This window comes from Tupaia chinensis, unplaced genomic scaffold (genome assembly GCF_000334495.1).
Source record: "Tupaia chinensis unplaced genomic scaffold, TupChi_1.0 Scaffold000275_1, whole genome shotgun sequence".
NCBI classification, from domain to species: Eukaryota; Metazoa; Chordata; class Mammalia; order Scandentia; family Tupaiidae; genus Tupaia; species Tupaia belangeri.
Window position 1 is genome coordinate 6378957 of NW_006159757.1, and position 26345 is coordinate 6405301.

Below are 26345 nucleotides of genomic sequence, written 5' to 3' on the forward strand. Positions count from 1 at the left end.
TTTTTTTTTTTTTTTGCTTTAAGAGATTAGTATTCCACTTCGAATTTAAATTTCATTAAATGTTAATGAAAAATTTGTGCGCTATATGAACTTGTGTATTTGATTGTGTTTGAGTGTATTCAAATGAGTGAGTAAATATGTAGAGATGGAACACACTTACACAGTTAACTTTGGAACAACAGGGTTAGATGTGTTAACTCCCAGTACCTCCACCTACATAGTTGGAAATCCACTTACAACTTTCAACTCCCTAGAAGCTTAACTACTAATAGCCTCATGTTGACCAGAAGCCTTATGGATAACATAAACAGTCAACACATATTTTGTATGCTATATTTACTGTATATGGTAATCTTACAATAAAGTAACCTAGAGGAAAGAAAATGTTACTGAGATCATAAGAGGGCCAGCAGTTGGCATGAAGGTTAAGGTGGCTAGATCCCACATGGCTACCTGTGAGGTTTGAGACCTGGACCAGATGGCTTGAAAAAACATGCTGAGAGAATGGGTCCTATAGCAAAACTAAAAAAAAAAAAATCGCAAGGAAGAAAAAAATACATTTTTAATACTGTTTTAATACTATACTGTACTTTCCAATGTAAATTCTAGTATAAGTGGACCTGCACAGTTCAAAAGGTCATGTGTATTTCCATTTTATGTGTATACAAGTTTATGGTTTATGGTATCTTGTTCTTTTAAGGCTTGTGCAAAGTGGACGAGACACCAAAAGGCTGGTATATTCAGTACATAGACAGGGACCCAGAAACTATACGTCGGCAACTAGAACTAGAGAAAAAGAAGAAGCAAGACCTTGATGATGAAGAAAAAACTGCTAAATTTATTCAAGAGCAAGTGAGAAGAGGTCTGGAAGGGAAAGAACAGGTGGGCACTTATATCTTACAGAGAGGCAGTATAAGAGGTCCAGTTAAGCAAAATAACTTGTTTTTGAAGCACTGAATTAAATTTCTGTATGTGTTATCCCTTAAGAGGAAAAAGAACCTGGTGTAGTGCGAAAGCCAGACTTTGGAGTTGAGACATACCTCAGTTTAATTCTTAACTTACTAACGTCATGATCTTATATATTTATATAATCTTTCTAAACCTTGGTTTCTTATCTCTGAAATACATATAGTACCTAATGGGAAGACATATCAACAGATAATATCAAATGATTGTAATTAATGCAGTAGTGGAGGCAAACAGTGTGTGTACACATAGAGGGCCAGCATTTACCCAGTCTGGGGAGGTTAAAGACTGTGTGCAGGTAGATCTAACCCCTGAGCTGAGGGGTCTTAAAGAATAAAAGGTCAGACCCAGCTGCACTAAGACACTATGGTCTGTGGGCTGAGACCACATGGAACGTCTGAGTTTAATTCCTGGTCCAACCTAAAGGTTGGGGGTGGTGGTGTGTGCCTGTAATCTCAGCTGGAAAACTGAGGTAGGAGGATCTTAACACAAAAAAATAAAGAAAAAAAAAGAAAAAAATAATTAGTAGGTAAAAGCCAGGTCAATGGGGGAGAGAGGGTGTAGCACAGGTTTCAGGTGTTAGAATAACCAGATCAAGGCTTTTATTTCAACAGATACATATCTGTGCCTCCTCTGTGTCAGAACTCTTCTAGGTGTGAAACTATTAGTCATTTAATGTTTTTAAAACTTTTTTTGTAGGTGTTTTTGCATTAGGGCATGTGTGACTGGTAGGAGAGAGACAGAGACAATGAGAGGGAAAGTGAGAAATCGCCCCCTTCTCCTCCATTCTCCTCCCAGGATCTTGGGCACGCATGCACACACACCCATTGTGAATTTCAAGCCACTGGGTCCAGGACTCTAACCATGGTCAGCCATGTGGGAGTCCAGGGACATAACCACTATGCCATCTACTGCCCCTGGTACACATATTTTTTTTCTTTTTCTTTTTCATTTTGGCCCCAATATTTTTAAAACTTTTAATTGAGCTCTAACATGCATGTAATAAAGTGTATCATGTGCATTCATCTGACATGTACAGATTAGCAAACTTTTTTTTTGTATCTTCAACAATATTTTATTCAAATAAGCTTCTGATGTAGCAAATACAGTCACCATTACATCTTTTAAGCCTCCAAATAAAAAATGATTAGTGAAAACTTGTCTGAAAGGGCAGCCTCCGAAGGTCTGGTTTGGTTTGAGATTAGTGAACTTTTACATATACTGTCGCCTATCAGTATCCACATGGGATTAGTTCCAGGATCTCTACAGATACCAAAATCTGTAGATGTTCAGGTCCCTTACATAAAGTGATAGAGCATTGGGTCATCAGAAAAGTCATGACTTGTTTTTGCATTAAAAAAACATAGAAAAATATATGAGGACTTTTCCAACAACATAATATTTGCACATAACTTATGCACGTTCTTCCATCTACTTTAAATCATCTTTAGATTACTTGCTATGTCTCATACAATGTAAGTGTTACATAAGGCTGTACTATACTGTTTAGGGAATAATGACAAGAAAGAAAAGTCTGTACATGTTCAGTACAAATGAAACGACAACGACCATAGGTCTAGCTTCTTAGCATATGTCAGCCATAATGAAACATTTTCTGTTCATGGTTGGTTGAATCCACAAATAAAGAGACAGGGTGTAGATACAGAGGGCCACCTGCATGTGCATGTAGAGAGGTAGATAGACAGCCTGTGTGACCAGCACCCAGATAAAAGATACGGAACATTTCCAGTACCCCAGAGGGTTCCCTCATGTTCATTTCCAGTTAGCACCCCAGAAGTAAGCACTGTTTTCATGTACCATTATTGATTATTGACTAATATAGTCTGTTCTTGAGTTTTGTGTAAAGGAAATGGTACAATGTGCTGCCTTATGTTTCTGGCTTCTTTAACTTAAACATAATACTTGTGTACTTCATTCAGATTTTTTTCCTTCTTTTTTTTTTTAAAAAAAATTGTTATAGGATATATGTGCTCACCAGAGAGAGAGTGAGAGACAGTGAAAAAGCACCCTCCCCCTCCATGGGACATAGTCATGCCACAATCCCCTCTGCTGCATTTTTCTCTCATTTCAGGATTTGGGGCATGCACACACATACACCCAGAGTATTTTTCAAGCTACTGGGTCCAAGACTCAAACTGCACAGTTGGCCATGTGGGATCCCGCCACTTTAACCATGGTGCCATTGACTGACCCTAATGTTTTTTCCTCTTGGTGTTTCATTTTAAAGAAATTAATGTATAGTACCCAATTTTATGAATATAACACAATTTATAATATTCATTCTTCTGTTGAGGAACATTTGGCTCGTTTTGTGTTTTTGGCTCTTATGAAGACAGCTACTTGATCATTATTGCATGCGTCTTTGTTTTTGTTGTTAATTTGTGCAATAGGGAGTTTGTACTCATCAGGGAAAGATTCAGACCTGTGGGATACAGCTCCCTTAACTACTAGGCCTTAGGTCTGGCTCAGTGCTGCTTCTTTTAGTAGTGGATGCAACAGTTAATATTTATGGAGTGCTTACTATGTCAGGCCTATCCTAAGTGTTTCCTATGTGTTATCCTACTTAACTCTTACATCAACTCAAAGTACCTACATTATCCCTGTTTTAAAGAGGTAATTAGTGAGGCTTAAGGGAGATGATGAAACTGACAGATTATAAGACTAATAGGTTACAGAGATGAATATGCAGATTTTTAAAAATTTTGTATTTTGCAACTGTAGTGAATTTAAAACATTTTTATTATTTTAATTTATACGTTTAATCACTGTACATCAGGTGAATTTATCCAATATGAATACACTTTCTGTGAATACACTTCCTACCAGTCCAGTTGAAGATATCATATACGTTATAATCAACAGACAATCTTCCATTTCTGTGTCCCTTAAACATCTTGCCTCTATTTTTCTCCTAATTTCTTTCCTCTCACCCTCCCCTATCTCCTACATTCTTCTCACACTGTCTCCAGTATCCATAACATTTTCCATGCTTCTGTATCTTCTAATGTTTCAATTTCCACCATAGACTGCAGACAGTAGGTATATATTAAGTGGAGACCTACAATGTCTCTATTTCATAGCCTGGCTTGCTTCACTCAGTAGTAAGTCTTTGATATTCATCCACTTTCTATCAAATGCCAGAGTCTTGTTTTATTTTAGGGCTGAGTACTATTCCATAGTGTATATGGGCCACACTTTTCCAATCCATTCATCTGTTCCTGGACATTTGGGTTGGTTCCATGTCCTAACAATTGTGAATAATGCTGCAATAAACATAACTGTGCTAGCACCTTTCCAACTCAGAGTTCTCCTATCCTTTGGGTAGATAGCAGGAGTGGCGTTGCCAGCACATACGGTAGTTCTATTTGTAGATCTTTGAGGAACCCCCAATTGATTTCTGCAGTGGCTGTACTAATTTACACTCCCACCAACAGTGTAGGAGAGTTCTTTTTCCACCACAGCCTCGCCAGCACTTAAATTTTTTTTTTTTTTTTAGAGAGATTTTTGCTGTAGGGTGCATGCACTCACTGGAGAAACAGAGAGAGAAAGTGAGAAATAACCCCCCCAATGGGGATTGGCCCTGCCGCAATCCCTTCTCCTTTATTCTCCTGTGGGTATTTTGGGTGCATACACATGTCCCGGTATAAGTTTCTTAAACCGCTGGGTCCGAGACTCTTAGCATGTAACCGTTACATGATCTGCTAACTCCATCTATTTTTTTTGTTTGTTTTTTAATTTACCCATTCTGACTAGGGTTAGGTGGTATCTCATTGTGGTTTTGATTTACATCTCTCTTATGACAGGAATGTTGAGCATTTTTTCATATGCTTTTTGGCTGTTTATATGTCTTTTTGGAGAGTGGTTTATTCAGCTCATTTTCCCATCTTTTAGTTTGGTTGATCTTTTCTTTGGGGGGGGGGTAAGCCGCTTGAATTCCTTGTATATTCTGGTTATCAATCCCTTATCTGAGTTATAGTTTACAAAAATTTTTCCCACTCCGAGGGATTGTTGATTCACACTAATTACTGTGTCTTTTGCTGTGTAGACATTTCTTAATCTGATGTAATCCCACTGGGATTATTGCCTCTGCTTTGGGAGTTTTATTTAAGAAGTCTTTGCCTACTCTGATGTCTCCCAGTTTCCTGAGTGTTTTCCACCAGGAGTTTTATAGTTTGAGGTCTTAGGTTTAGATCTTTGATCCACGTTGAGTTGATTTTGTTACTGGTAAGAGATAGGTTACCCAGTTTTTCCACCACCATTTGCTAAAGGGGTTTTCTTTTTCCCACTAGATTGACTGCTGCCCTTTGTCAAAAATCAGTTGGCTATATGTTTTGGGATTTATTTCTGGGATCTCTAGTCTGTTCCATTGCCTGTTTTTGTGCCAATACCATGCTGTTTTGATTATCACAGCTTTGTATTATATTATGGGGCAGGACATGAGATGCCACCTACTCCACTTGTCTTGCACAGGATTGCTCTGGCAATTTGGGGTCTTTTTTGATTCCAGACACATCCTGCGATGATCTTTTCTAGATCTGTGAAGATCATCTCTGGTAATTTGATTGAAATTGCATTAAATATGTAGATTAATTTGGGTAGAATTTGTCAGTTTGATTAGATTAAGTCTTCTAAGACAGGAACATGGGGTATCCTTCCACTTTTTTGTGTCATCTTCTATTTCTTTTTTTTTAGATTTTTATAGTTCCCTTGTAGAGATCTTTGACTTCCTTGGTTAGATTTATTCCTAGGTATTTTATGCTTTTTGTGGTTACTGTAAATGGGATTACTTTCTTCAGTTTTACTTCAGTCTGCTTGTTGTTTGTATATAGAAATGCTATATAGATTTTTTGAAGTTGATTTTGTATCGTGCCACTTTACTGTATCTATTTATTATTATCAGGAGTTTTTTTGTGGATACCTTTGAGTCGTCTATGTATACCATCATGTCATCTGCAAATAGAGATAATTTCACCTCTTCCTTCCCTATTTGAATGCCTTTTATTTTAATGCAATTTCTGATTGCATTAGCTAGGACTTACAGCACTATGTTGAAAAGGAGTGGAGAAAGTGGGCAGCCTTGCCTTGTATCAATTTTTAGTGGAAAAGCTTTCAGCTTTTCCCCATTCAGTATGATGTTAACTATGGGTTTTTCATAGATGGTTTTTACTGTGTTGAGCAATGTCCCTTCTATGCCGATTTTGCTGAGTCTTAAACATGAAGGAATGTATTTTGTTTTCTCTGCATCAACTGACATGATCATATGATTTTTATCTTTTTTTCTGTTAATATGGTGTATTATGTTTATGGTTTTGTGTATGTTGAACCACCTGTGCATCACTGGAATAAAGCTACCTGGTTGTAATGTATGTCATCTTTTTTATATGTTGTTGGATATGATTTGCTTGTATCTTGTTGAGAATTTTTGCATCTATATTCACTTGGTCTGTAGTTTTCCTTTTTTGTCATGTCTTTATCTATTTTGGGGATGAGAGTAATGAAAACTTCATAAAATGAATTCGGGAAGGCTCCTTCCTTTTAGATCTTTAGAAATAATTTGAGTAGAATGAGGGTTAAGTCTTTAAAAGTTTTGTAGAATTCAGAAATGAAGCCATTGGGACCTGGGCTTTTCTTTGTTGGGAGATTTTTTTATTACTGATTCAATCTCATTGCTTGTTAGGGGCTATTTAGGCTTTCTGTATCTTCTGGGTTCAATCTTGGTAGATTACATGTGTCCAGGAATTTGTCCATTTCATCTAAGTTTTCTTGTCTGTTGGAGTATAGTCACTCATAGGATTCTCTAGTGAAGTTTTGTGTTTCTATTACGTCTGCTGTAAAATTGCCTGTTTCATTGTGAATTTGATTTACCTGGTTCCTTTCTCTCTTCTTAATTAGGCTAGCTAATGGTCAATTTTATTCATCTTTTCAAAGAACCAGCTTTTGGTTCCATTTATTTCCTGTATCATTCATTTATTTTCTATTTCATTTATTTCTGCTCAAATCTTTATTATTTTTTTTCTCCTGGCATTTTTTTGGATTTTTGTTGTTGTTGTTTTTCCAGTTCCCTGAGGCATGATGTTAGGTTGTCCATTTGCCACCTTCCCATCTTTTTCTTTTCATACTATAAACTGCCTTCTTATGACTCCTTTTGCTGTGTCCCATCTATTATGGAAACTCATATATTCATTGTTATTGGTTTCAATGAATCTTTTGATCTCAATCTTAATTTCTTCTGTAGTTTTGAAGTCATTCAGGAGTAGGTTGTTTAGTTTCCAAGTGTTTGTGTATTTTCAAGGTTTTTATTCCTGAAGTTAATTCATACTATAAACTGCCTTCTTATGACTCCTTTTGCTGTGTCCCATCTATTATGGAAACTCATATATTCATTGTTATTGGTTTCAATGAATCTTTTGATCTCAATCTTAATTTCTTCTGTAGTTTTGAAGTCATTCAGGAGTAGGTTGTTTAGTTTCCAAGTGTTTGTGTATTTTCAAGGTTTTTATTCCTGAAGTTAATATTAAGTTTAATTCCATCGTGGTCAGAGAAGATGCTGGATATAATTTCTATGCTTTTGAATATCTAAAGGTTTGGTTTGTGCCCTACCATATGGTCAGTCTTTGGAAAGTTCTGTGTAGGGGTGGGAAAATGTGTACTTCATAGTAGATGTCTGTCAAGTCCATTTGATTAATGGTATTATTTAGATCCTGTATCTCTTTGCTTATTGTTATTTTTTTTTTTGAGAGGTTTTCGCTATAGGGCGTGTGCGCTTGCCAGACAGACAGAGAGAGACATAGAGACAGAAAGTGAGAAATCATCCCCCAGAGGGGATGGTCACGTTGCAATCCCTTCTCCTCCATTCTCCTCTCGGGATCTTGGGCATGCACGTACACGCACCCGGCGTGTGTTTTAAGCCACTGGGACGTGAAACACGGTCGACTACGTGAGAATCCAGCGACATAGCCATTACTCTAACTGCTGGTTCTCTCTCTTCAATACTTCTTGAAAAAGTGGTCTGGTTTTGGTAAATTCTGGATATGCAACTTTCTTTGAGTTTAGTCTAAGGCTCTTCATCATTGTACTGAATTATACCTCGATATATACTGAATTATTCCTCTATATAGAAAGCTTTTTTTTTTTTTTTTTTTAGTAATTCTCTAGGAGACAGCCCTAAAGTTTATTGCCTGAAGTTTTTACTGTTGCCTCCTACTTAAATTATAGAAATTAAAGTGTAGGTATACTTCTGAAGTGGTATAGAAGCAGTACTTTTTTTTTTTTTGAGAGGTTTTTGCTACAGGGCACGTGCGCTCGCCAGACAGACAGAGAGACAGAGAGACAGAAAGCGAGAAATCACCCCCCAGGGGAAATGGCCACGCTGCAATCCCTTCTCCTCCATTCTCCTCTTGGGATCTGGGGCACGCACGCACACATGCTCAGCGTGAGTTTAAGCCACCGGGTCCGGGACTCGAACCGCGGTCGACTACATGGGAGTCCAGTGACATAGCCAATACGCTAACTACTGGCCCCAGCAGTACTTTTTTTTTAAAAGAGATATTTGCTATAGGGCATGTGCACTCACCAGAGATACAGTGAAAGAGAGGCAGAAACCAAGAAATCACCCGCCGGGGGGATGGCCATGACACAATCCCTTTTCCTCCATTCTCCTCTTGGGATCTTGGCACAGTGTGAGTTTTAAGCTTCTGGGCCTGGGACTTGAACCACAGTCGACTACATTGGAGTCCAGTGGCATAACCATTTTGCCATCTTCTGGTCCTGAAAAGCTATTTATTTTTATCCTTTAGAATAATTTTCTTTCTTTTTTAAAAGAGTTATTTATTATTTAATTTATTTGTTTATTTATTCATTTATTCATTTTAATTTGACCAGAGAGAAACAGAGTGTGAGAGAGAGAAAAAATGAGAAAGCAAGCCTCCAGGTCTGGGACTTGAGCTGCAGTTGAGCATGTGGGAGGTCAGTGCCCTTAACCACCATGCCACCTGCTGGATCCTAGAATAATTTTTAATTGGAAAACATTTGCAGTGTATGTAATGTCTCAGGATTATAACTACTTTATGTTTGTATGAGGGGACTTCAGAAAGTTTGTGGGAAAATGAAATAAAAATATTTATTTTGGTGCAAAAACATTGAAATCTATGCATAGTTTTTCATAATATGCATTTTCCATGAACCCATATCTTTGAGCTACCCTGCAATATAGGTAGCAAGTTATAGCTTAGGCCTACTGAATATTGATAGCAAATGCAATGTAAACCAATACCTTCAATCTCTCTCTCTCTCTCTCTCTCTTTTAGGAGACGAGTGTTTTTACTGAATTAAGCAGAGAAAATGATGAAGAGAAAGGTAGTTTCAATTTTTTAAATCATGTATACTTTGTTTTGCCTTTGCTAAAAACTAGCAACATGCTTAGGAGCAAGATGTTTTATCTGTCTGGTTGCATTTTTCTATCTATAAAATGAAAAAATAATACCAATGAATTGGAGGTGTTGCCTTCAGGTACAAGTAACAGAATTGACTAAAATTAGCTTAAACTATAAGGAAGTACCTTGCCACAATGAGAAACCAGAGGTCCATGATCCTGCATGCCGTTTTAATACAAAGTAGCTACTAGCTCTGTAGCCATCGGGTCCAGACCCAGCATTTTACAGAGAATGGCAGAAAGCATCTTACAGCATTTTACAGAGGATGGCAGAAAGCAGGAGCAAGGAAACTTTTCCTAGAAAACAGTCTTCCTGCCAACAGACTTCCTTTTCACTGTCATTGACTAGCACTTGATCACATGTCCACCTTTACAGCAGTCACTGGGATTATGTTGATTGACTGAGGACCAGAATTGACCCTGGAGCAGAAGATAGGGTTGTGTCTCTAGCCACAGACAGGTATTGACAGATAGAGAGAAGTGGAGAACAAACAAGGGAAAAGGGAGATGGAGTGTCGAAGCAGCCAGCATTGGCTGTTGTAGCTACATGATGTGCTAAGCATCAGTGTAAGACATTTTACAAGAACATATGATCTCCAGATTGGAGCATTTCAGCTCTCATTTATTAAAACTGTCCATGCATTCCTATGTGAATACATTGTGACAATTTATCTAAGTTTTATTGTAATTTTCCTGAAATGCAGATATGGGATAACAATATTTTTCTTCTAATATTGTTATGGAATAACAATTTTTTTCTCCTAGTTACATTTAATTTGAATAAAGGAGCATGTAGTGCAGCAGGATCAACGTCATCCAAATCAAGGTGCGCTCCATTAATAGATATCTTCAACCATAGGGGTTTTTGTGAGGTGTTGGTTTACTACATTTGAAACTATTGTGAATCATTTGTTTCTGGTTGCAGTTTTCGTCTTTCTGCATCTTCTTAGAATTATTTTTTTAACTTTTTTTATTCATATGTTTATTTTAATTTGCCCAGAGAGGGACATGGAACAAAAAGCAGAGAGAGAGAGAGAGAGAGAGAGAGTGAGAGAGAGAGGAACTGAGAAAGCAAGCCAATAGGTTGAGGACTTGAACTGTGATTGGCTATGTCGGAGTCCAGTGCCCTTAAGTGCCATGCCACCTGCTGGGCCTTTCTTTCTACATTTTTATTTGTTTGTTAGTTGTGTTTTCTGTTTTTTGTTTTTAAGTTTTGCCAGAGGGTACATGCATTCACTCAGGAGAGAAAGAGAGAGAAGGAAAGTGAGAAAGCACCTACCAAGGGGAATGGACACCCTGCCGTCCCTTCTTTCTCCGTCCCTCTGGTTGGGATTTTGGGCACACACATATGCCTGGTGTGATCCTCAAGCCGCCAATCCAGGTCTTGAACCACATGGTTCAAGCTGCCTTAACCACCAGACCACAGGCTGGCCCATAGGGATTCCTAACAGAAGTAGCCCCCAGGACCAGCAGGTTGCATAGTGGTTAAGGTACTGGACTCCCACATGGCCAATGGTGGTTTGAGTCCTGGACCCAGCGGCTTGAACTCATGCCTGGCTTATATATGTGCATGCCCAAGATTCTGAGAGGAAAATGGAGGAGAAAGGATTGTGGCATGGCTATCTCTCTTTGGGAATGGTTTCTCACTTTTTCTCTGTCTCTCTGGTGAGTGCCACGCACCCTATAGCAAAAATCTCTCTCTCTGAAAAATAAAGTAGTCTCAAACCCTGATCTGCCCAGTACTAAAGCCTTTGCTATCATCAGTCTATTATATCAATTTTATTAAGAGCAGCACTCACTAATGAGAATGGAGAAGGCTTAGAGAGTTAAAGATAGAACAGGGGAGGGGCTGGCAGGTGGCATGGTGGTTAAGAGCGCTGGACTCCCACCTGGCTGACTATGGTTCGAATCCTGGACCTGGTGGCTTGCTTTCTCACTTTCTCTCTCTGTCTCCATCTCTCTCCCTCTCTCACTCTGTCCCTCTCTGGTCAAATTAGGTTGAATTAAAAAAAAAAAAATAAATAAAGCTAAATAAAATAATTATTTGAAAAACAGGATGGGGAAATATTCATAGTGCGAATAGTTCTACAAGATACAGACAAGTCCTTCGCTGTGTAAACTAATCATGTCATGCATTTATTCTGAATTACTGATTTTGCATGTTGAAGCACATCCGTGTACGTACAGTTCTTGTTCACAACATAGTTCCTCTGTTCATCAGTTCTTTGGGGCCAAGTGCACTGAAGATGATAGGGAGTGCAGCATCAGTGAAACGAAAGGAACCTTCCCAGAGCTCCTCTCAGACCAAAGAAAAGAAGAAAAAGAAATCTGCACTTGATGAAATCATGGAGGTACAGCTTATTAATTACTTATGGATGCTTTAGCTATTAGAGCAATGATGTCATGCAAATCTAAGGAAAATATTTTCAGCAGTTAGTAGATTATTAGAAAGTTAGAAACCAAATAGCTTTGTTCATTTTTTTGCGTCATGTGCTGGCTTCGAAGCTGTGCAGTTATGTTCAGTAGAGTTTAGCAGCAATTACAATCAGGCTCCTTGTGTATATCCTGCTCCACCATGAAATCTTCTTGTTGGTACGAGGACCTTTAGCAGCAATTACAATCAGGCTCCTTGTGCATATCCTGCTCCACCATGAAATCTTCTTGTTGCCCCTGACTTCTGCTCACTGCCTCTTCTCTAGCAGGAGAAAGCTTTGACATATTTTAAATTGGATTTAATCTCATGGCTAAGTTGATGTGATGAATCATTGATAATATATGATCATCTACATTTAGGGCCATATTTTGGCTCTAAATTGGCCTGAGACTAGTGGAATTCTGCAGAATTCTTGAACTGCTTCTATATATTTATTTCTTCCTTTTAACACAGTCTTACCTTACCAATGAATGTATAAAGTAAATGGAAAAGAAAAATAGGAAGGGCAGGAGATGATAAGAAATAAATGGATATCAGAGCTCCCTTTTTTTCCTTTTAAAATCACTTCCTCTGATCTCCCTTTTTTTTTTCATTGTGAGGGGAAAGGAGATAATTTTTCAATCTTCTGTGTTGCTTGTCCTCGCCATGCAAGGCAATCTAAAAAGCTTAGAGTCCCACACAAGATGAACATATTATGAAATGTTGTCACTCTATTATCAGCAAATACTGAGTTGCTGTTATTTGTTGGGCATTGTCCTGTAGTAGGGAAAAAAAATTGCTCTTTTCTTTTTTTTATCATGGAGCTTCTAATAGGGGAGCCAGTCTGTAAGCAAGTGAACAAATGAATAATTACAACATGCTGAGCTTTGAGGTGATGTGAAGGTGAAGTGGGAGCATAACTTGTGAAAGGTTCTGAGGCAGGAAAGGTCTCAGCTCATGTGGCTGGAGCAAAGTGAGCGTGTGGTGGTAACATTTGACAAGGTAGAGAAATGGGGCAATGCCATGGAGGCCTTACAGGCCAATGCAGGGGTTTTGGGAATTTAATTTAATTAGAAGTGACATTGAAAGCTAGAGCTACTTTGTTGGATATAATGCATACTAAATTTAGAATGTTTTTTAAAAATTATTTTATTTAATTTTATTTATTCATTCATTTATTTTAATTTGACCAGAGAGAGACACATAAAGACAGAATGAGAGAGAGCGAGAGAGAATGAGAAAGCAAGCCACCAGGTCCAGGACTTGAACTGTGGTCAGCTCTGTGGGAGTCCAGCACCTTAACCACCACGCCACCTGCTGGTCCCCTAAATTTAGAATATTCATCGTTCATAATGGGAAGTTGAAGGATTTAAATGTGGTTTAGAGGGACCAGCAGTTGGCGTAATGGCTATGGCTCTGGACTCCCATGTAGTCGACCGCGGTTCAAGTCCCAGACCCAGTGGCTTAAACTTACGCCAGGTACATGTGTGTGCGTGCCCAAGATCCCAAGAGGAGAATGGAGAAGGGATTGTGGCATGGCCATCCCCCATGGGGGGGTGATTTCTTGCTTTCTGTTTCTCTGTCTCTCTCTCTCTTTCTGGCTTGCGCAAACACTCTATAGCAAAAACCTCTCAAAAAAAAAAAAAAAAAAAGAAAAATGAGGTTTAGAACCAAAGAATTAGCTATACATTGTTTGGTCTTATAGAAAGTTGATACTTAGGGTAATTTTAAGAAGTTGAGAAAGAAAAGGCTTGATATGAAGCTATAATGGTCAAACAGCACTTTTTTCTAAAAATTAACAAGGTATGTGTGTACATCAGAGAGAGGGAGAGGTGAAAGCACTCCCCAGTGGAGTGTAATCAGGCCAGTCCCTTTTCCTTCACTCCTCTATCACGAGCGCATGTACAAGCTTCAGGAGAGTTTTTCAAGCTGTTGGGGCTGGAATTTGAGCCATAGGTGGCCATGGGATATCTGGCTTCCTTAGCCCTGAGGTTATGGGGCTGGCTCTAGCACTTTTTTCTTTTAATCACTCTTTTCTCTATATGTTTCTTGGTGGCATTTTTCTTCCTTTTAATTCACAAGCTTTATCAGGGAACCTCCTTTTTGCCATCAGACTGTATGTGTGACCATGCTGTGTTGAGTTGGTCTGTGCCATGTTTAGGTCACATGATGACGGTGCTGACTTTTGCAGTCAACCTAGAGGAAGTGGGGAGAGGTTAGCTTAGTGCTGGCTGATGGTCTGGCAGTATTAACTACATTGGGGCTGTTTGGCAAGTTTTTTGTGTGTCAGTTAAATTGCTTTATCATATATTTTTTTTTTTGGAGAGGTTTTCGCTATAGGGTGTGTGCGCTCGCCAGACAGAGAGACATAGAGATGGAAAGCAAGAAGTCCCCCCCCAGGTGGGCTGGTCACGCCACAGTCCCTTCTCCTCCATTCTCCTCTCAGGATCTTGGGCATGCACGCACACGCGCCCGGCGTGAGTTCTAAGCCACCGGGTCCGAGACGCGAACCGCGGTCGACTACATGGGAGTCCAGCGACATAGCCATTACGCTAACTGCTGGTTCCCCATATATTTTTTAAAATCCAAGGTTTTTTAATTAGGATATTTAAAAAATTAAATTTATTATTATTGGTTTTTTTTTTTTTTTTGAGAGATTTTTGCTGTAGGGTAGGTGCACTCACCAAAGAGAAAGTAAGAAATCCCCCCCCCCCCCAGGTGACATGGCTACACCCCAATCCCTTCTTTTTTTTTAGAATTATTTAACTTCATTTATTTATTTTAATTTGACCAGAGAGGGACAGAGAGAGAAAGACAGTGAGAAAGCAAGCCACCAGATCTGGGACACAAACCACAGTCATCCATGTGGGAGTCCAGTACTCTTAACTATCACACCAACAGCTGCCTGCTGCAATCCCTTCTCGTCCATTTCCCTCTCAGGATCTTGGGCAAGCATGCATATGAGGCCAGAATTTTAAGCCGCTTGATCTGGGACTCAAACTGCGGAAGACTGTGAGGGAATCCAGCAATGTCACCATTAAGCCATCTGCTGGTCCCATATTATTGTTACTGTTCTGAAGTTTGCTGCAGGGCATGTGTGCTTACTAGAGAGAGACGGAGGCAAAGTGAGAAAGCAAGCCGCCGGGTCCATGTCTCAAACCCCGGTTGGCCTTGTGAGAATCCAGTGCCATACCCAACCCACCAGCTGCTGGCCCAATCGAAAGTTTTTTAAGATAAAAAATCTAATTACAAATAATGTGTATTTTTATTGATCAGAGCTTATATACTAGACTGTGTCATTGGTCTTCTACAAACTGTGTTTTATGGTATTATTTTGCTAAATAAAATGATATTTTGAAATACATTGAAGAGTTTAAAGAAAGAATTTTGTGAATATCTTATGTATTCTATAGATTGAAGAGGAAAAGAAAAGAACTGCCCGAACAGACTACTGGCTACAGCCTGTAAGTATTCAGTTTGAGCTTCAAGTGAATAAATAGCATTTGGTATAAATAACTAATTTCTCAAATTATAGAGTTAGCTATATTATCGCTTTTTTGTTGTTGTTGCATCTTTAATTGTTGATTACAACTGTGTTGGCTTGTTACTTCACATGTATAGACCATGACATTTCCTAAGTTTGTGCTGAATTTGTTTATAGTTAGCAAGAATTTGAGCTAGGAATTATTTTTGCTGTAAGACAAAGGTTATCTTTTCAGAAATGGAATTAAAAGTGGAATTATAAATGCTGCAGTGCTGGTTTTCAATTTACAGCTTATTGAATGTAGAATACTTACTTTGGTACTCTACAGAAAAAGAGCAGGCTTTAATTTTAGACACTCAAGAAAGCTTAGTATTTCATTACTTATTTATTATTGTTTATTATTTTAAAAAACTGAAGATAATTTTTAAGTATTCGCCATCTTTTTTTCTCCTATTTTTCTTATCTATATCCCTTCTCCATTTCTCCCTCTTTTTGGGATTTTGGGCATGCATACACATGCCACGTTTGTGTCTTTCTTTTTTTCTTTTTCTTTTTATCTTTTTGTCTTTTTAAAAGAAATATTTATTTAATTTTATTTATTCATTTATTTATTTTTGTAGATCTGATCTTATTTCTTTCTTTCTCATAAAAATCTTGTTTCTGACTGGATTCAGACTTAGAAGTAGCAGCTCTCAAAGAGGACAGCCTGTGTCTTCGCAATCTGTTCTTGGTGTTTTTCTTTAGCCTCCTTCATTCTCTTGGCCAAAAGTTTAGCATATTCTGCTGCCTCTTCCTTATTTTTCTTAGTATGTTATTTCTTGAGAACAATACGCCGGCATTTATGTGGCAGGACACGTAGATCACAATATGCTGAATCTTAGGTGCTTTCGTCCTGGGTTTCTTACCTTTTTTATTTAAGGGTTTTCTTAACATATTGGTGGACATTGTCTTCTTTAGAGAGATTGAAAAGTTTTCAGATTCTGCTAGCTCTCTTAGGCCCCAGGAGACGAGGCACAGTAGTATCAGTCAGTCCTGGAATATCATTCTCTCCTTTTTAACAATAACCAAGTTGAGAACACTCAGGTTGGCATCCACAATGCAACTCTGAACAGATTTGCGCTTTCTTTCTCCAGTTCTCCCTGGTCTGTAACAGGAATGTCCCTTACTCAGTAACAGGCGGACACGGCCGAGGGTCAAGATGCCCCGCTTCATGGGGAATGTCCCTTACTCAGTAACAGGCGGACACGGCCGAGGGTCAAGATGCCCCGCTTCATGGGGAAACCTTGTTTGTCGTTTCCACCCCTGATTTGGAATACAATAACCTTCCATTCTTTACCCAAAGCTTCAGCAGCAGCTTCTTTTTTTTTTTTTTTTTGGGGGGGTTTTTCTATAGGTTGCGCTCGCCAGACAGACAGAGAGATAGAAAGCGAGAAATCACCCCCCAGGGGGGATGGCCTTGCCGCAATCCCTTCTCCTCCATTCTCCTCTTGGGATCTTGGGCATGCACGCACACGCGCCCAGTGGCGTGAGTTTAAGCTACCGGGTCCGGGACTCGAACCGCGGTCGACTACGTGGGAGTCCAGCGACATAGCCATTACTCTAACTGCTGGTCCCTTCAGTAGCAACTTCTGTGGCCATACGCTTCTTAAAAAAAGTACAAAGTTTGCGTTCATTGTCCACTTCAATCAGTTTCTGGCAGCCTGTGGCTGGGAAGGAGATACTCAGCTTCATCTTAAAGCAGCTGACCTCCTCCCTATTCACTGGAAGTAGCAAATACAGAATCACTGCAGTGAATATAGCAATAAGTCAGGCAATTTAATTTTCATTATCAGCTATTTTTTTTAACAGATGATAATCAATTTACTAAAATAGTTGACTTAGGCATCTGCAATGGTGACTTCAACCTCAACTCCTGGCTGGCACTGATGGAAGTAATCTGTTTAACAATCTCAGAAGGACTGTGCAAATCAATGAGTCACTCGTGGATTCTCATCTGGAAACGATCCCAAGTCTTGGAACCTTCACCACAAGGTGTTTTCTTGTAGTGACTCTGAAAGCCTCGGTAGGCATCCAAACTGGTCCTTTCACCTTGAGATTCTTTTCCTTTGCACCTCCCTTTCTCCAGGGACTTTACATTAAGGCTGGTTAAAGTAATTCTAATTTGGCGAATGGCCACCTCTGGGTGGTTTTCCAGTATCTTTAACAGCCATAGCTGCAGTGCTGCTTACTGACCAACTTGTTCCTTGTAAGCAGTGAGTCAGGAGCAGAGCCGGTGTCCAGAGCTCTGACCTCCTGCGTCCGCTTCTTCCGCTCGTTATCAGCTTTCAGACAGCTAATCCAAATCAGAAAAACAACAACAAACAAGCAAACTCAGAATTCATTAATATAAAATAAGCCCAGATTTCTCTCCCATTTGAGAATTAGATGTTCAGAAGAACAATTCTTCTAGTTAGAGCTAATCTGGAAGAAAACTATTTGTATCAAAAATTCAGAGCAACCAAATGAGGAAAGAATGTTGTGAAAACCGTCTTGCAGAAACTCAAAGGTTCAGTTCTGTTTTTTTATTTAAAAGAGATTTTTGCTGTAGAGCACATATGCTTGCTGGAGAGACAGAGAGACAGCCATGCTGGAATCCTTTCTCCTCCATTCCCCTCTTTGGATTTTGGGCATGCACGTGCATGCGCCCAGTGTGAGTTTCAAGTCTCCAAGTCCAAAACTCAAACCACGGTTTACCATGTGGGAGTCCAGCGACATAACCATTACACCATCTGCTGATCCCATAGCTTCAGTTTTTATAATCCCCAATGAGACTTTTGCAATTGGAGTTTTTATCAGCAGTGAACACCAACAGTCTTATATCCTTGGCACTTTTCACTTCCTTGAAAGAAAGAAGAAACATGCTATTTATGAAAGACATAAATTAGTAGTTGAACTAGATAAAAGTTCTAGATTTCAAGAAACCTTCACTGTGGCAGTTCAGCCATTTTGTATATGCTCTTTTCTTGGTTGTTTTTGAACTCTTATTTCTGTGTGTCTGTATTTAGTTTTCTGGTGTAGTACTCAGTTCAGTACTTCTTAGAGAGCTGGTCTGGTGTTGGTGAATTCTTTCAGGTTTTGTTTATCTGAGAATGTTTTTGTCGTTTCTCCCCATAAGAAGGATAATCTTGCTGGGTACAGTATTCTTGGTTGAAATTGTTTTTCACGGGACCAGCAATGGTGTAATGGCTATGTTGCTGGACTCCCATGTAGTCGACCACAGTTCAAGTCCTGGCCCCATGGCTTAAACTCACGCTGAGCACGTGTGCGTGCATGCTCAGGATCCTAAGAGGAGACTGGAGAAGAAGGAATTGAGGTGTGGCCATCCCTTCTGGGTGGTGATTTCTTGCTTTCTGTCTCTCTTTCTGATGAGCGCACATGCCCTGAAGCAAAAACCTCTCCAGAAAAAAAAAAAAAAAAAAAAAGAAAGAAGGAAATTATTTTTCACTTAACACTTCAAATATATTTTCCCAGTCTTTCCTTGCTCACATTATTTCCAATGAGAGGTCCGCTGTGAGCCTGATGGGCTATCCTTTGAAACTTACTTAACGTTTCTCTCTTGCCAATTTTAATACCTTGTCTTTGTCTGTGGCTTTGGTCAATGGGGCTATAATGTGTCTTAGAGAAGATCTTCTTGGATTGATTGTACTTGGGGTCCTTTGTATTTCTTGGGTCTGGATCTTTGAATCCCTCTTTAGATTTGGAAAGTTTTCTTCCAGGACTTCATAGAATAGATTATCAATACCCTTATTAGTCTCTTCACCTTCTGGGATGCAGATTATCCAGATTTTGGATGTTTAATGGTATCTACTATTTCTCGCATATTTTTCTCATTTTTTGGGGGGGGCCTATTCTCTCAGTCTTCGTGGTGAATTTTTCTAGGGCAGAGATCCTGTCTTCTACATCTGAGATTTGATCTTCTATATGATCTTATCTGCTTTTAATACTTTCAAGGGAAGTTTTAAAAATTATTTATTTTTAAATAATTATTTATTTTATTTGCTATTATTATTTTTTAAAAACTTGACCAGACAGAGACAGAGAAAGAGAGAAAGGGAAAGTGAGAAAGCAAGCCACCAGGTCTAAGACTCGAACTGTGGCTGGCCATGTGGGAATCCAGTATCCTAACCACCATGCTACCTGCTGGCTCCCCATAGCTCCTTAATTTGTCTGACTATTTATTACAGCTCCTTCTTGACGTTTGATTATTTTTTATGGTATGTATTTCCTCTTTCAAACAGTGTAAGAATTTCCTCACCTCCTGGAACTCATTGGCTCTTGTCTACTGTGTCTTCTAGAGTTTATTGTCTCTCTTCTCTTGTTGTCTACTGCGTCTTCTAGAGTTTATTGTCTCTCTTCTCTTGCATCTCTGTTAGCTTTTTCACTATGAATATCCTAAATTTTTTATCTGACATTCCCAGAGTACTGTCTGTGCATGAGGAGTTGTTTTTTTTTCCCTCAGGGGAGAGATATTTTCTTGGTTTCTCATATTTCTGTTACCTCTGCAGTGATTTCTGTCATCTGACGGGTTATATGTTTCTTCCTAACTTCTTGAAGTTCACTCTGAGTGTTCAGAGGTGTGCAGGGGAAGTGATCTGCGATCTCTCTGCAGTTCTGTTTTTCTCCCTTTGTGTGGCAGTGGGAATTGAAGGGTATTCTGATCCTGACAGTATTGAGATGTTCAACTACTGATCACTTAGACCTGTCTAGATGTTCAATGTGTGGAGGCTGAGCAGCAAAGTGATAAAGGTAAAAGAAAAAGGAAAAGAATACAAAGGAAGAGAGAGAGAGAGAAAAAAAGCAATAAAAAAGTTTATGTATTTTTTTATGAAAGCAAAAAATGAAAACCGTGTGGCACGCGAGTGCCCAACAAAAAGAATTGTTCACAGCTCAGTTGCAGGAAGCTTCTCGGAAGGCTTGAACTTTTGCCTCTTCACTCAAGATTGGGATCTGGAGGGTGAAGTCTCAGCAGAAAATCTTCAGTGGTCTTAGTCCCTGTGGTCCCTCAAGCGGAAGGTCATGCGTTAGGCTCCAGGGTGGGGCAGTGACTGTTCAGTCAGTTGTTCCGTATCTCAGTGACTTCATCTATAAAATGGGTGGTATGGAATTCACTCAAGTATCCACAAGACAGGGCAGGTCAGTAAAGAAATGCAGCGGTCTGGATTCCATCCGGACACTGCATGACCTTGAATTAGTCACTTCACCTTCTCAAGGTTTCTTAAGTGTCTTCCTCAGCTGCTGCTGAGGGGCTGAGGCAAGGCTGGGGGCTGTGGGGGCTGACGTGGGGCACCCATTCAATGTGGTTTCAAAGAAAAAAGTAAAATAGAAAAGATCATTTATGTCCTTTCACCTTTTTTTGTCGTTGTTATTTTCCAGGAAATCATTGTGAAAATTATAACTAAAAAACTTGGAGAGAAGTATCATAAGAAAAAAGGTATTGTTAAGGTAAGGCCATGATGTTGTGGATGTAAGTGTGAAAACAGGTGGGTGACCAAGGAAACCTATTTGATCTTTCCTGAAAATCAAGTCCCAGTAGCAGAAACATCGTGTCTAAGGTTCTTGACACTGAATTTAAAATTGTTGGAGAAATATTTCTTTTCCAGTCATTGTTTATACTTAATCTTGGTCTTTTTTCTTTCTTGGGGAAGTACTGTGTATGAAATTCCATGGGCATTCCTTAAAAATCTCAGTGTGGGGGTCGGCAGCTAAACACACTGGATTCCCACATGACTGACTGCGATTCGAGTCTCGGACCTGGCAGCTTGCTTTCTTGCTTTCTCTCTGTTATTCTCTGGTAAAATTAAAATAATAGTAATGATAATAATAATAATAATAATAATAAAGTTAAATTTAAAAAATGTGTTGATTCTTTCTTAAAAAACTGAGTGGAGACCAGCAGATGACATAATGGTTATGGTTATGTTGCTGGACTCCACATAGCTGACCATGGTTGGAGCCCAAGACCCGTTGGCTTAAAACTCGCACTAGGCACATGTGCATGCATGCCCAAAATCCTAAGAGGAGGATGGAGGAGAAGGGATTGCAGGGTGGCCATCCCCTCCAGGGAGTGATTTCTCAAAAAAACCTTGATGTGCATGCATTGCTAATCAGTAAACTGTATTCTCTCTCTCTCTCTCTCTTTTTTTAAAGAATTATTTTATTTAACTTTATTTATTGTTATTATCATTATTATTTTTCAGTTTGACCAGAGAGAGACAGAGAGAGAGAGAGGAAGTGAGAAAGCAAGCCACTAGGTCTGAGACTTGAACCGTGGTCGGCCATGTGGGAGTCCAGCACCTTTAACCACCATGCCGCTTGCCGGCCCCTGTATTCTCTCTCTTTTAAAAAAAATATTATTGTTATTATTATTATTTTCTTTAAGTTTGCTGTAGGGCATGTGTGCTCATCAGAGAGACAGAGAAAGGGAGGGAGAGAAAGAGAAGGAAAGTGAGAAAGCAAGCCACTAGGTCTAAGAGTTGAACTACGGATGGCCTCTTGAGAGTCCAGCACCTTTACCACTACTCCACCTGCTGACCCCTGTATTTTCTTTTAATATTGGCAATATAATTATCAATATGTGTCCAGCTCTTAGAAGAACTTCCTTGTATCTCTACCTAAGAGACTATCTTTTTTTTTTCAATTTTTTAAAGTTTAACTTTATTTATTTATTTACTTATTTTTTTAAAATTTGAGCAGAGAGGGACAGAGAGAGAGAGAAAGAGGGAAAATGAGAAACCAAGCTACTAGGTCCAGGACTCGAATCGTAGTCAGCCATATAGGAATCTAGAACCCTTAACCACCATGCCACCTGCCAGCCCCAAGGCTATCTTTTGTCTCCTGTAGGATTTTAAAGTTTGTATCAGCATGACCATCCTTTTCTCCCCTTCACTTTTCGCAAATATAGCACCTAGCCTTGTGCATTCCCTTCTACCAATCTTGAAGCCAGGCAAAATTACTTATCTCAGTAGGTTCCTTGAAGCACATTTCTTTTTTTTAAGGTTTTTGCCATGGGGCATGTGTGCTTGCCAGAGAGAGAGAGAGACGGTGAGACAGAAAATGAGAACTCATCCCCAGAAGGGATGGCCACCCTGCAATCCCTTTTCTTCCCCTCTCTCCTCCTAGGATTTTGGGCACACATGCACTTGTGCCCTGCATGATTTTCAAGCTGTCAGGACTTAAACTTGGCTATGTGGGAGTCTAGCGCCTTAACCACCATACCACCTGCTGGCCCCTATTCTAATATCACCAATCTCTTATTCTTTCCAGATGAAAACCTAACTAACCTTTGAATTGAATTTTATTGTTTAATTTTAATTTAATTTTTTAAAAGATTTTTTATCATAGGGCGTGTACACTTGCCAGAAACAGAAAAAGGGAAAGTGAGAAATTGCCCCCTTGGGGGAATGGCCATGTCAAAATCCCTTCTCCTCCATTCTCCTCTCAGGGCTTTGGACATAAGCACACATGACTGGCGTGTTTTCAAGTTAACAGGTCCAGGACTCATCCTGTGGAGCTGGTGATGTGGAATCCAGCATCCTAATCACCACCCTGTCTGCTCACCCGGAATTGAATTCTTTATTGAGAACCAAAGCAATCATATATGGAATCTAGAAAATAGTATAATTTATAAAAGAAGTAACTCCTATTTTTTTATTGGAACGTCATTTGATTTATTTTTGTCCTTTTAAACTAGTGTTCCTGTATTTCTTCTATTATAAACATGTCATTTTACATTACAGGAAGTAATTGACAAATATACAGCTGTTGTGAAGATGATCGATTCTGGAGACAAGCTGAAACTTGACCAGACTCATTTAGAGACAGTAATTCCAGCACCAGGTAAGTCTGTTTGCAGACTATGTAATACATATGCCATCAAAATGAGTGATTACATTCTTAATACCATAGTTTTTTTGTTTGTTTGTTTGTTTTTTACTTTTCTTGGTGGGTAGGGATGTTTCCTTTTCAGAATTTTTTTTTTTTTTTTAAAGAGATTTTCACTGTAGAGTATGTGTGCTTGCTGGAGAGAGAGAGGGAGACAGAGAAAGATAGAAAGTGAGAAATCCCATCCCCCCCAATGGCCGTGCTGCAATCCCTTCTCCTCCATTCTCCTCTCAGGATTTTGGACATGCATGCCTTGAATGAGTTTTAAGTCACTAGGCCCAGGACTCAAACTGCGGTTGACTGTGTGAGAGCCCAGCAATGTAACCATCATGCTATCTGCTGGTCCTTCTTTTTTAGAATATAACTGAATCCTATTTGACTTCATGTAACATAAGTTTACCAGTCTGCAGATAAAGCTATTTTGTGGCATGAATGAATTTTCCCTTCCTAGAGTTGTGTTTATTTATTTATTTATTTTTTAAGAATAATAGACATATGAGGTTACTTTTAAAAGTTCACAGAAAAATGAAATGAAATTACTAGTTTATTTTGGTGTAAAAAAAAAATGAAATCCATGCATATTATTTTTCTTTTTTAAAAACGTGCCAGAGTATGTCTTACATCTGTCAGAGAGAAAGTGAGAAAGTACCCCTATAGAGCAGTCACACGGCAGTCCCTTCTCCTCCATCTGTCCCTTCTTTTGGGAGTTTGGGTATACATGCACACCCACAGTGTATTTTGCAGGCTGTTAAGTCCAGGACTCGAAACCCCAAGTTGGCCACATGGGATAGAGTTGCTTTAAGCACATGAACTGGGCAGAAAGGGAGAGGGAGGAAGCACTCTACAATGGCATGTGATCACACCACAATTCCTTCTCCTCTTTTTCTTAATCCTATTGAGATTTGGGGTGCATATGAACACACATGTGCCTGGTGTGCTTTTCAAGCTGCTGGGGCCAGGATTCGAACCATAGTCATCCATGTGGGATCTGGTTCCTTTAACCACTAGGCTATGGAGTTGTCCCAGTAATTCATTCCTTTTTTCTGCTGAGTAATGTGTCATGTATGGATGTAAATGAAACTACTGCAAAGTTTCATGTACAAATTTTTGTGTGGATATATGATTTCTTTTTTTTTTCTTAGGTAAGTTAAGTTAAATGGCTCAGTTATATTGTAGGCATAAATTTAAATTTTTATAAGACTGGCAAACATTTTATGAATTTTAAAAAGAAATAAAATAGATTTTCTCCAAGTAGTCTATACTCCTTGTGATCTAAAATTAAAATACCTCCCTTTAACAAACAAGTGGAAAAAAATTAGTTCTATAGAATAATCGAAGTATTTATAAACCACATTAGAATATTTTTTTAAGAATTATCAATTTATTTAATTTGTTGTTATTATTTTAAAATTTTGACCAGAGAGAGAGCAAGGGAAAGTGAGACAGCAAGCTGCCAGGGCCTGGGACTCACACTGTGCTAGGCCATGTGGGAGTCTAGTATGTGAACCACCACACCCATTTGCTGGCCCCCAGAATATTACACTATTCTTAGATGATAAAGATCTTCCAAGAGACAAGTTTTTATTTTTCTGTATGTTCGCTCTGTGTAATGCATTTTGTTGTAACCTAGTAGAGGGAAAATGTAGATTCTTTGTATTAAGTTTTATATTCTTTTCTATTGTAGGAAAAAGAATTCTAGTTTTAAATGGAGGCTACAGAGGAAATGAAGGTACCTTAGAGTCCATCAACGAGAAGACCTTTTCAGCTACTATAGTCATTGAGACTGTAAGTTTGCTTTGGACAAAGACAGAAATTTCAAAATGCTTTAAAAATGTGCCATACTTCTTTTTAGTTGGATTGGTCTTGGTTTTATTTTATTTTAGTTTGCCAGAAGGCACATTCACTCACCCGAGGGAGAAAGAGAAAAAGTGAGAAAGCACCCTCCAGGGAGCATGGTCACCTGCCGGCCCTTCTCCATCTCTCCCTTCTCTCAGGATTTTGGGCACTCACACTCGTGCTCAACCCGTTTCTTAAGCCACTGAATTTGGACCTTGACCCATGCAGTTAGCAATGTGGGATTCAGCCACCTTAACCACCATGTTACCAGCTACCCCAAGTCTTGTTTTATTTTAGAGTTTGAAGGTTTTTTGTTTGTTTGTTTGTTTGTTTTTTTGAGAGATTTTTGCTGTAGGGCACGTGTGCTCACCCGAGAGACAGAAATAGAGAATTCACCCCCGAGGGCTATAGCCATGCTGCAGTCCCTTCTCTACCATTCTCCTCTTGGCATTTTGGGCACACATGCACACGTGCTAGTGAGTTTTAAACTGCTGGGTCTGGGGCTTGAACCACGGTCCACTGCGCGGGATCCCAGTGACGTAACCATTATGCCATCTGCTGGTACCAAGTTTGAGTCTTTTATTCACCTTCTTTTGTATTTGGAAATCCATAAGCTTATTTTCTCCAAACTATGCCTGCCATTAATAAAGCATTTTATTTTCCGATTATAAAAAGAATATGTACTCGTTATATAAAACCTGAAAAAATATGATTTAATGTAAATCATTCTAAAAATTACCCCTAATGCCCCAGTCCAGTGATAACTCTTATTAATATTTCAGTCTGTTCCTTTTCCAGGATATATAAAATTATAGACTATGTACAATTTTTTATCCAGACTTTTTTACCCCTCACATCTAATATTAAACTCAATTTTACATAGTAAAATTAATGAGGGCATTATGTTCATGGATATTAAGAAAAGATATGCAGAAGTCAATTGTTTTTTCTTTTTTTTTTTAAACTTCTCCCCTCTTTTTTTTTTTGAGAGGTTTTTGCTTTAGAGTGCGTGCACTCGCCAGAGAGAGACAGAGAGATAGAAAGCGAGCAATCACCCCCCAGGGGGGATGGCCACACCGCAATCCCTTCTCCTCCATTCTCCTCTCGGGATCTTGGGCATGCACGCACACATGCCCAGCGTGAGTTTAAGCCACCGGGTCTGGGACTCGAACCATGGTCGACTACATGGGAGTCCAGCAACATAGCCATTACACTAACTGCTGGTCCCGACGTCTCCCCTCTTTTTTTTTTCTTTTTTTGGAGAGGTTTTTTTT

General features: G+C 39.1%; 1 protein-coding gene across 1 annotated transcript in view; it reads left to right on the plus strand.

The window, feature by feature from the left end:
• Positions 1–26345, plus strand: part of KIN (Kin17 DNA and RNA binding protein) — a gene marked incomplete in the record, with an annotated part of 58355 nt that overhangs the window by 25574 nt on the left and 6436 nt on the right. Inside the window, 7 exon segments of the mRNA XM_014588409.2 lie at positions 9302–9342; positions 10184–10244; positions 11640–11769; positions 15245–15295; positions 20728–20796; positions 23091–23190; positions 24920–25020. Of these exon segments, the coding sequence (XP_014443895.1) occupies positions 9302–9342; positions 10184–10244; positions 11640–11769; positions 15245–15295; positions 20728–20796; positions 23091–23190; positions 24920–25020 (553 nt within the window).